The sequence below is a fragment of the Lacerta agilis genome, chromosome 17 (genome assembly GCF_009819535.1).
Source record: "Lacerta agilis isolate rLacAgi1 chromosome 17, rLacAgi1.pri, whole genome shotgun sequence".
NCBI classification, from domain to species: domain Eukaryota; kingdom Metazoa; phylum Chordata; class Lepidosauria; order Squamata; family Lacertidae; genus Lacerta; species Lacerta agilis.
The window spans coordinates 29,680,830-29,692,571 of NC_046328.1; the positions used below are offsets into that span (position 1 = coordinate 29,680,830).

General features: G+C 45.8%; 1 protein-coding gene across 1 annotated transcript; it reads left to right on the top strand.

Annotated features, from left to right (window-relative positions):
• The first annotated feature begins 1,030 nt into the window (after positions 1-1,030).
• TTC9C (tetratricopeptide repeat domain 9C) lies at positions 1,031-4,540 on the top strand. Its single transcript, XM_033135956.1, is given in 5 exon segments — positions 1,031-1,154; positions 2,203-2,458; positions 2,790-2,972; positions 4,089-4,154; positions 4,157-4,540. Coding segments are annotated over 5 exon segments (552 nt in total). The 5' UTR covers positions 1,031-1,133; the 3' UTR covers positions 4,183-4,540.
• The last annotated feature ends 7,202 nt before the right edge of the window (positions 4,541-11,742 follow it).

Sequence of the window (11,742 nt, forward strand, 5' to 3'; positions counted from 1 at the left end):
GAGCCAACTTCTAATATTATGAGAGTGAAAAACTTCTATCTATCCTTTTTCTCTACACCATGCATAATTTGATCCCCCTCTCTCATGTCCCTCCCGGGCCTCCCCCAACTTGCTCACATCCCCCCCCCGCATACTAAAAAGTCCCAAATGTTTTAACTGTTCGTCTTTATAAGGGGGTGCTCTTAAAGCCACTGGTCCATGATGCCACAGTAGATGTGTGCAAAGGAGGGCGACCAAAGTGATAAGGGTTTGGAAACCAAGCTTTATGAGGAACAGTTGAAGAAACTGGGTATGTTTAGCCTGGAAAACAGGAGACTGAGAGGAGATATAATAGCCATCTTCCAATATATAATAAGGGTTGTCACATAGAAGATGGAGCAAGCTTTCACCTGCTCTGGAGGGTAGGACTCAAACCAATGGCTTCAAGTTGCAATAAATGAGTTTCGACTAAACATCAGGAAGAACTTTGTGACAGAAAGAGCTGTTCAACAGTGGAACAGAGACTCCCAGGAGAGGTGGTGGACTTCCTTCCTTGGTTTTTTAAGCAGAGGTTGGATGGCCATTTGCCACATAGATCATCTAGCTGAGATTCCTACATTGCAGGGGGTTGGACCATAGCTGTCAACTTTTCCCTTTTCTTGCGAGGAATCCTATTCGGAATAAGGGAATTTCCCTTAAAAATGGGGAAGATGACAGCTATGGGTTGGACTAGATGACCTCAGGGTCGCTTCCAACTCTACAATTTACAATTCTATGACCCAAAACTTTTGCTGCATTCCCTACGTACACAGGAGACTTGCGTGCTTTCCAGTACGCACACGTGTCTGCATCCACTCAGAAGGAAACCCCACTGAATTCTATGGGTCTTACTCCCAGGTAACAGTATATACAGTGTAAAGCCAGCAGTTTGCGCTATCAGCATTCCTGGGGGCTGGTTGTTCCCCGGCTCTCCCGCTCGCCTCCTCCGAAATCAGCTGACTCCGGTCACGTGATTTCGCTGCCCGAAGCTACATCCCATTTTTTGCAGTTTAAACTCTGCTTCCAGGTCACGGGGGGTGTGTGGCAGCCCATGCAGAGCAGCAAGTGGTGATGGCCGGCTCCAGAAGCTGTTGCCGCCGCTCCTCTTGATCCCAATGGCCACCGCAACAGCAAAGGTACGAGGGGGGGGGGAGGGTTGGAGCATCTGCTTGCATGCACACAGAAAAGGTGCCAAGTTCAATCCCTGGCATTCCCAGGTAGAGCTGGGAATGCCCCCTGCCTGAAACTCTGAAGCCTGGCCGTAAGGAAGCATCGCTTGTTCCTGCTTAAAGCAGCACATCATTCAGAATCACGAGGACTGGAATCTTTACATTTAGAGAGGATGGCCCATCACTCAGTAGCAGAGCATGTGGTTTGCAGAAGGTCCCAGGTTCAATCTCCAGTATCTGGTAGAGCTGGGGAAACTACCTCTGCCTGACACTTTGGAGAGCCACTCGCAGTCAGTGCTGCATAGTGTTGAGCTAGACGGACCAGCAGCCTCAGTCGGACTCACTCTCCCCCTCCCCCCAAAAAATGTTGTGGGTGGTGATGCTAGGTGCCAAGAGTAAATTAGTACTGGGGAACGTGCTCTCTTCCCCCAGATCAAAATGCTCAGGGAGATCTTGCGATGAATAACGAACTCAAGGAAACATCCAAAAGAAGAAATGTTGTAGTGATGGGTGACTTAAACTACCCTCACATAGACTGGCTACATATGTGTTCCACTCAGGATTACAAAGAGATAAAATTTCTAGATACTCTGAATGATTGTGCTCCAGAACTGTTGGTCATGGAAATGGCCAGAGGGGCGGTGACCCTGGAATTAATCTTGAGTGGTGCTCCTGTGTGTGGTGTTGTTGTTGAGCCAGTTGGGATCAGTGACTATAGTGCCATTAAATAAAATAAATGGCCAGTTGCCAGACTTCCCTGAAACTGGGAGATTGGTAAAGGGGAAGTTGAAAGGCAGAGTCAAGAGGGTCAAATCACTCCAAACATTAAGACCAACAACATGGTGTTGACTGCATTCCGTTGTTGAACATGATGGCTGCATTCCCTTGGAAATGCAGTTGTTGATGGACTAAAACTGCCATCATGCCTGATCACTGGCTGAGGCTGATGGGAGTTGGAGTCCATCCGTGTCCTGGCACCCATCTTTTAAATTATTCTGCTCCCTGTCCCTTCCAGGCTTCTTCGGAAGCAACCATGGAGCAGCGGCTGCAGCAGGCCCAAGCCTTCAAGGAGGAAGGAAACCGCTGTTACAAAGAGGGGCGTTTACGGGCTGCCGTGAGCCGCTATCACTGGGCCTTGCTGCAGGTGAAAGGGCTGGATCCCAGCGTGCCTTCGCCTTTGCAGGAGTTTGGTGCGGAGAGGCCTCCTGTGACACCAGAACAGGAAAAGGCACTCCACAGCACCCAAAGCGACTGCTACAACAACCTTGCTGGTAAGCCAGGGAGAGTCTATTACATGTCTCTGATGCAGTCCACAAGCATGGCATGACCGTGACTGACTGGGCTATCCCATCCTATTGGCTGGGTGATAAAGTTCTCCCATTTGTCTGTCTTGTCCAAGACCTCCAGCCAGTATTATTGGATTGATCCACAATGAAAGGTGATTTCATAAATTTATTTTTCTTCTGTTAGCTGTAGGCTGGCTAATAGTGAGAGCACCTTTGAGCGTGCACAGAGCGCCTACCCAAACCCCTTCCCATTGAGTAATCCCAGGCTGTCGCTGGCCTCCTAGTAACAATGTTGTGCTGTGTGCCTCTTCCACAGCGTGCCTCCTACAAATGGAACCTGTGAACTATGATCGGGTGAAAGAGTACAGTCTAAAAGTCCTAGAAAGGCAGCCGGAGAACACCAAGGCGCTATACCGAGCTGGAGTGGCTTTCTACCACTTGCGGGATTATGACAGAGCCCGCAACCATCTACTGGCAGCAACCAGCAAGCAGCCCAAAGGTGAGAGGTGCTAAGATGGTGCTGGAAGGATCATAACACAGATCACTTTGACTTTGGTGATCTGTAGAGCAAGTGTGGGCATCTGGAACATATGAAGCTAACCTATACTGAGGCTGTATACACACTATACCTTTAAAGCATATTCTTTCCCTCAAAGAATTCTGGGCCTTGTAGTTTGTTAAGCGTTGCTTGGAATAGTAACTCCCTGAGGGAATAACCTACAGTGTCCAGAATTCTTTGAGGGAAAGAATGTGCTTCGAATGTTCCTTAATGGTGTAAGTGTGTTTTTGTTTTTATTCTCTTTGTTTTTATTATGCATTTTGTGTTTTTATATTGCGATTTTATGTTGTGGATTGCCTTGAGATCTACAGGTATAGGGCAGTATACACATTTAATAACTAAAATAATTATTATGATAATACAGTTGTACCTTGGAAGTCAAATGGAATCTCTTCGGGAAGCCCGTTCGACTTCCAAAACATTCGGAAACCAAAGCACGGCTTCTGATTGGCTGCAGGAAGCTCCTGCAGCCAAGCGGAAGCCCTGTCAGACATTCAGGTTCCAAAGAACGTTCACAAACCGGAACACTCACTTCCGGGTTTGTGGCATTCGGGAGCCAAAACGTCCAAGTACCAAGGTGTTTGGGATTCAAGGTACAACTGTAAGTACAGTACATATCCCTAGTCAGTCAGTCAGTCAGTCAAATTATTTGTTAGAGACCATTGATCATCATCAAAATACAAGCAGTAGAGAAGTACATTTTAGCAGAGGTGGTCCCCAATGCAAGATTCCCCATGTTGTGTATACTGAGTCAGACCATTGGTCCATCATCTTCAATATTGTCTGCACTTAGCAGCAGCAACTCTTCCAGTTCTCTGGACATTCCCAGTCTTACTTGGAGTTATGGAGGATTGGAACCTGGGACCTTCTGCATGCAAAGCAGATTCATCTACCACTGACTTCCAGCACCTCCCTGACAGTTTGTGGGCTGGATTCAGCCCACAAAACAACTTCTTCCAAATTTTCATTGCGCCATTTTTAAAAACAATCAAATTTAACTTTGGTTTTTGCAACCCTTTCTCTCCCTGTTTTTCTTTTCTAATCTCTCCATCGAAGATGCCAACGTGAAGCGTTACTTGCAGCTGACAGAGTCTCAGCTGAACAGCTACCACGAAAAGGAAAGAAGCTGTACATGGGGATGTTCGGCTAGAAGCGGCAGGTCGTCTCTGAAAACACCTGGATGTGGCCTAGAGTTGGATCTTGGTTTTGTGGGCCATACATAGCTATTGGCTTCTGAAGCATCAGATGACGCAGTGCCTTGGGAAACGTGTTTCATTACCAATTGAGCCTGGAAAAGTGTGAGCGACAGAGACCTCCCTTCAACATTTCCTTCCTTATCCAATGTTGCTGTTTTGGGTGCGGAATGGCTTGGGGATGGACTGGCCAACCCCTAAACGATTCCCTCGCTTCCATTGCAGCTAAAATAGGAACTACCAGCTAGATTTGCTCTCTGTTTCGTTTTTTGCCTTCCACCTCGCTGTTTCATAAAAGTATTTTGGGAAATGTAACTTTTGACTGTGTGTGTATGTGTGGTGCTTGTTTTCTGTTTGATTCTGCAGAGGGAGAAACTGAAACTGAAACAACTTAAGAAAGGCTGAGCTCCTTATTCATATATTGGCTTTGGGGAAATTGCTGAGTTTTGAATGTGAGTCTTTCTCTCCTCCCACCCTTCCATTACGCATATCTAGCAGGTGACTCAACAGTGCTTTGTTTTTTTTCTGGTGCCCTTTGTTGCCATAGCAGCCGTCACTAGGCCTCTCCTGTGGCTTGCTCCTATGGCAACGGCATCATGTTGTGTCAGCTATGCTTGGCATCTCCGTGTGACCTCGCCCCCACCCCACCCATTGCACAGACACCTCTGCCCATACAAAAGGAAGGCCAGAGGTCTGCATGTTCCACCTACCACATGCCTGTGTTGGAGCTTTTGCCACTGCTGCTCTCAAGAGGTGCTAGTCCATCCAGTGTTTAAGAAAATGGGTTTGCTTCCCTTTCTTCATATTTCTTCTAACATAAAATTGCAGTTGGGGTGGGTTATTGGTGATCCTTGGTTGCATGCCAGAAGAGGCCAACCCTTCCAAGAGAGAGGATGCCTGGGGTTTCACCTGGGTCTGAATCCTGCAAGGCACAGGCAACTATTGGCACAAAGGGAGCATCGTGGCGCTGGGAGGAAGATCAAGGCCACATTCCCACCATACATTTAAAGCTCTGCGATACCTAATAATAATAATAATAATAATAATAATAATAATAATAATAAATTATCAATACCCCACCCATGTGGCTGGGTTTCCCCAGCCACTCTGGGTGGCTCCCTACAGAATAATACTAAATAATAATAATAATAAAGATAAAACATCAAACATTAAAAGGTTCCCTATACAGGGGTGCCTTCAGATGTCTTCTAAGTTTTGTACAGTAGTTCTTTATCTCCTTGACATCTGATGGGGGCATTCCACACGGCGGGTGCCACTACCAAGAAGGCCCTCTGCCTGGTTCCCTATAACCTCACTTCTCGCAGTGAGGGAACCACCAGAAGGCCCTCAGAGCTGGACCTCAGTGTCCGGGCTGAACGATGGGGGTGGAGATGCTCCTTCAGGTATACTGGGCGAAGGCCATTTAGGGCTTTAAAGGTCAGCACCAACACTTTGAATTGTGCTCAGAAACTTTACACTGTCATGGCTACCCCCAATAATTCTGGGAGCTGTAGTTATGGCTGCTGAGAGTTGTTAGGTGATCCCCATTACAGTGCTACAATTCTCAGAGTTCCATGTGAAGAGGGATTGATTGCTTATTGGGCATTGTAACCCTGTGAGAATAACGGAGTATCCTAACAGCTCTGGACCCATAACAAACTATAGCTCCCAGATTTTTTTGGGGGGGGTGCCTTTCAATGTATGTTGTGACTGTGGCCTCAGTGTGCTATGAGGGGAAATCAGTGCTCAGAATCCCACCCAGTAACTAAGGGACCCTCCCTCCAGGCTGGTATGTGTTGTGAGTTTGCCAGTATATTCTGCAAGGGGCTGAGGTCCCTTCACCCCCCCGCCCCATAAAATATTTCAAGGGACTGGGCGCCCACAAAGTTGATGGGTATTGCTTACCTGGACTCCCCCAGTTTTATTCAAGTTGGCAGCTCTGTATATGTGACTGATTCAGCAGTATAGTACATTACTGGTGGATTTGCACCGGAGAGGCAAAAAAACCTGTTTTATAAGTAGTTCTGTGAGGCTTCCTCAACGTTACATTATTTCCGTCTGGAGGGGGCACTCTTGTGCCACAGCGCAAGAAATTGGGGGGGGGAGAAATGAGGGGGGGCTAAACAGGAATCTGTGTGGTATAGCAAAGTCACAGGATTTCAGAAGGAAGTTACAGGACCCGCACCAACTGGGAAAATAAAGCAGTTTGTCCCACCCTGAAACTTTTGAAAGTGGGGTCACGTAAGCTGCCCTGACAACACAATATGCCAAAATGATCGTGAATGCCAGGGTAAAAAGGATGTCCTGAGTGAGGGTTAAAGCCACCCCCTTCTACAGGTTCATAGTAGGGTTGGGGAAGGGAAATGCTGGGGACATAATCCGAGAGGCTTCTAATTCTGAGCCACGTTGGCACTTGTACAAAGTCAGAACTCCTGCCTTTATCGATCTTGTCATTTCTGCTTTTTCCCCCGGTCCTCCAGCTGTGACATCCCAGCAAACATCCTTCATTGCTGCCATGCATGTCTCCTTCCCTCTCTTAAACAAATACTTCTCTCTGTGTGCGTGTCAGCAGCTGGGAAAGGGGGCTGTTTGCTTTTCTCACTGCCCGTTTGTGACCTTGCCTCTTGCAAACAAGGCAAGACATCAGCAAGTTTTCTTTTTGTGGGTGGGGTCGCTGTGGGAGGGGGGTGCCCATGGGCCTCTGTGTCCATAATACCTTTGTGGAATGTGTGGTGCTGCGCATGTGTACATTGTGGGTGTGGTAGCATTGAACCAAACAGAAATTTGGCTTTTAGAAGATAACCGTTTTGGGGTGGTTGTTTTAATCGCCAAAGAAAGCAGCTAGTCCACATGGTGGCAATATTTGCTGACAGGTCAGCAACCAAAGAAGGCCTGTTCAGAGGCAAACAAGTGAGAGGAAATTAATTCCTGAAAGGAAGGAAACTTGCATGATACAGTCCTGAGTGTGCCCCAGAGAGGTACTGTATTTTTCCGTGTATAAAACTGTTTTTTTCCTTAAAAAATAATGTCCAAAATTTGGGGGGCATCTTATACACGGGGGCCACCTCCCCCCCCATTTTCTTAAATCTGAGTCCCCCAAAATAGGGGTTGTCTTATACATGTGGGCGTCTTATTTATTTACCCCCTCTTCCCCTTAAACCCAGGGCAGCAAACACAAAACAAACATAATTTAAGAACATGTAACATATTTAAAAAACGTGACCGATTGTGGTCAGCAGGATGATTTAGGGCAGTGTTTTTCAACCTTTTTGGGCAAAGGCACACTTGTTTCATGAAAAAAATCTCGAGGCACACCACCATTAGAAAATGTTAAAAAATTTAACTCTGTGCCTATATTGACTATATATAAAGTAATTCTCTTGAATAGGAATCAAATAAACACAAAGAAGTATTTTATAATTACTTTATTATGAAATAGTAAGTAAACAGAAATATGAAAAATTATAAAATACTTTATTCAGTGCGCAACCAGGGCCCGTTTGGCTGAACACAAAGCTGATATTCTGGCTGGAATTTTTCCCACGGCACACCAGGCAACATCTCGCGGCACACTAGTGTGCCGCGGAAACAGTGGTTGAAAAACACTGATTTAGGGTATGCATACTTTGCCATGTCATTGTTCTGCATTTTTTCATGTTGAAAGCTACCTTCAGCATGTTTGAAAGGTGGCATATAAATAAAATTATGTATGTATGTATGTATGTATGTATGTATGTATGTATGTATGTGATCGGTTCAGGGTGTGTACTGCTCAGCAGTATTTGGCTGTTTTGCCAAGATACAGCAGATAAACTGTTATGCACAGATCTCCACGATTATAATTTTATTAAAATAAAACAAAACTTTTAAAGGCAACTGGGAGAATAGTGAGAAAAGCTCAACAACTTTGCCAATAAAGCTCAACAACTTTTGTGCCCGGATTTTCACTTTTTGAAATACGGCAACACACACACACACCGCAATGAAACCTGGGAGGTGTAGTTTGTTACGGGTACTGAGAGTTGTTAGAAGACCCCTGCTCCTTTTACAGAGCTATAATTCTCACAGTGGTTTAACAATCAATCCCTTTTCCTGGGGGATTAAACACTGCTTAAGACCCAGAATAATGACTGAACACATTCCTAAGCAGATACGGGCTTCTTATTAACAAATTCCATTGATTAAAATAGCTGTCTTAAGGAGGCCTGTATGACATTTTAGGCCAGGGGGCGGAACTAAATGCCTTCTGTCTCCTCATATACGTGACAAAAATATAACAATGAACTAAAATCGAAGGCAGACAGAAGATTGAGCAGGATATAGATTATTGGTCAGAGGTTTCTGCTTCCTAAATGTTTAACTATGGCTGTGTACACACCATACCCCTCCCCCCAAAAAACCTCTGGGAACTGTAGTTTACCCCTCACAGAGCTACAATTCCCAGCAGCCTTAGCAAAATAGTACCCAGGATGTTCTGGGTGTGTACGATTTAAATGTAGTGTGTACACAGTGCAAATTGCAGTAGTGAAAAGCTTGTTTGTTTTCTAACTGGGCTTGTTAGAACCACCAAACAGTAGTCAGTGGGTAGTCAAAAGGCAGTTGTGGTGTGGAGTAGTTAAGTGTCAGACAGACCAGAAGAGGGTTCAAGACCCCACTTGGCTAGGAAGCTCATGGGGCGGCCTTGGGCCGGTCACTGTCTCTTAGCTCAGATGTAGACTTTTCTTTGTGTTTGGGGGTCATGGGGTGTATGGCTTATGGCTTATACAGCAGGGAGTAAACAGCTCTGCCCCTCAGCCACCCTATTTTGTCTGACTGCTTCTACCCAGCCACAATTGTGGATCTGGTAGTGTTGGGTGGGGGTAAAAGGGTTAGTTATAAAAGGCAAGAGACCAACCAGAACCCACGTGCCTGAACTAAGTACAGTGGTACCCTCAAACTTAATCCGTTCCGGAAGTCCGTTCCAAAACTAAGGCATGCTTTCCCATAGAAAGTAATGCAAAACAAATTAATCTGTTCCAGACTTATAAAAAACAACCCCTAAAACAGCAATTTAATATGGATTTTAATAACGAAACCACTGATCCATAAAATTAAAGCAATTATCAATTACTATAAAATAAATAAGACAGTATTGTAGATAAAAATGAAAAAAAAAAAATTCTTCTTCCCTGCACTGATGATAGTCACTGTTTGTATTAGGGGGCTTTTATCCATTTCCGCAGTCACACAATCAATAAATCAGTAGCTGAACCGTGTTCCACACAGTCACAGAAACAAATTAACCGAAAAAGCCTCAAAAACAGAAACACAAAATGGCAAAAACAAAAGCATCAAACTTAATCCGTTCCAGAAGTCCGTTCGACTTCCGAAATGTTCGAAAACCAAGGCACAGCTTCTGATTGGTGCAGGCGCCCCGGAAACAATAGTCGACAACCGCATTGGACGTCCGGCTTCCAAAAATTGTTCGAAAACAGAAACACTTACTTCCGGGTTTTCAGAGTTTGAGAACCAAAGCGTTTGAGAACCAAGGTACCACTGTAGTTTATTATTTGCTGTCCTTGAAGGTCATGTGGGCTGCCTCTCCCTTCCTAATGGTGTAGCCTGTTCTGGCTGAAAAGGCACTCTCACCTTATACTGCTTCTCTGCTCATAATCCACCTAATAGGAAGCAAGTTTCTACCTGGTGAAGCGTTCCTGATGCAGTATAGTAGTTAAGACTTCATACTCAAACCTTACTTTCAAAGTAACCACCCCCACCCGACAAAGAACCCTGGGGACTACAGCTTTCTATAACTCCCAGCCCCCTTATCAAAAAGTACAGCTCCCAGGTTTCTCCGAGGATGGAGAATAACACTTTAAATATATGCCCACACTTCAGAAAGGCCCTAGTTCAAATTTCACCTCTGCCACCGACTCACTACATGTCCATAGACGAGTCACTCTCAGCCTCGGTCTTCCACATCTGCATTATGGGGGGGGGGAGAATAATATTACTTTCAGGGTGTTGATTAAGGATTACTGAGACAATGTATACAAACTGCTTTGAGCCACTCAAGCTGTTTAACGGGGGTTTTCTGTTGCTGGAAAATGCACGTTCTGGGCTGGAAGGCTGCGGCAGGACCAGACAACAAGCTCCGGCTTGCCGAACCCCCCCCCCACCATCTTGCAGCCTCCTTAATTACTATTATTAGCTGCGCGGTGCCAGGAGGCACGCCGTAAACAGCAATTCGCTCAGCTTTTTCAAGGCATAACCAGGAGCACCGGCGTCGAGGAGGCAAAAATGTGTGCCTGGAAGGCAGGAGAAACCAGCTTGCTATATCCTACCTGCTTCTAGGCACTGAGCGGGGAGGGATTAATTATAGGAGGGATAATCTGGCATCCCCCCTCTCCTTCCCCTCACTCCATTTTACAACCCAGGGCTTGGTGGGAACACACCTCTCCCCAGTGTGCATTGCAAATATGAAAACGCAGTGAGGTATGATCATAGATACCAAGGGTGGCGGACTTTCACCGTCTGAAGGGCACATTATTCTCTGGAGATCAGTGGGGCAATGTTCCAATGGTACAGAAGAGTGTCCAAGTCTACTATTTCTGCAGGAGAGTCCCCTCTCCAGTGACCTACAACCACCGTAGGATGAAAGCGGAGCTTTTTATCCCGTGTACAGGGTTCCTTCGTGACAGTCACAGCCAGTAAAGAGTTATAGATATATATGGACAGAAAACATACTGGCATATATACTCAGCTGCTGCAACACTTTGTAATAACACTTCAGTAGGAAAACATCCTTAAATCTCCACACACACTGTTCATCCCATGTTCCCAAGACCAAGCAAGACGCCTAATTTCAAACTGCTCGTTTTTATTTTCTATCTTGATCTTAACATTTACATGTAGTGGGGAAGTAAGGTTCACAGTTTCAAAGAGCAAGACGGATAAAAACAAAATGGCGACGTTAAAAAAAGCTACCTCGCTTTGAGCATAGCTGTCAACCTTTCCCTTTTTTGCAGGAAATTCCCTTATTATAGCATTGGGAAACAGCAGGGAGGGTTGACAAGCTATGGTTTTGAGTCTGCTGTGGGGAGACCTGGGCCTCCAGATGTTGCTGAACTACAATTCCCATCTTCGTTGGCCATTCTTGCTAGGGCAGATGGGAGCTGTAGTTCAGAAACATCCAGGTGGCCAAAGGCTACTCATCCATTTTAATTAAAGTTTGGGGGGGGGAGGCAGATGAGAGCACAGCCACCCCCTCCCTTTAAAGGTAGCAGCGGTACCAGACAGAAATATCTAGAAAGACTTTTGGAAGCCTTTAGGGGCCAAAATGAAGAAATTGGGGGGGGGGGAGGAATGAAGGCCTTCCCTGTGCAGGGTTAGCTTGCACTAGGAATGGGGGGGGGGGGTGCGCGCCTGCGGCCTGCCTGAAGTTGAACTTCAGGTCCCATCATCCCTGACCACTGGGCCCGACTACCCAAGGATTACTTATTTCATCTATTTCATTACAGTATACCACTTTTTTCTCC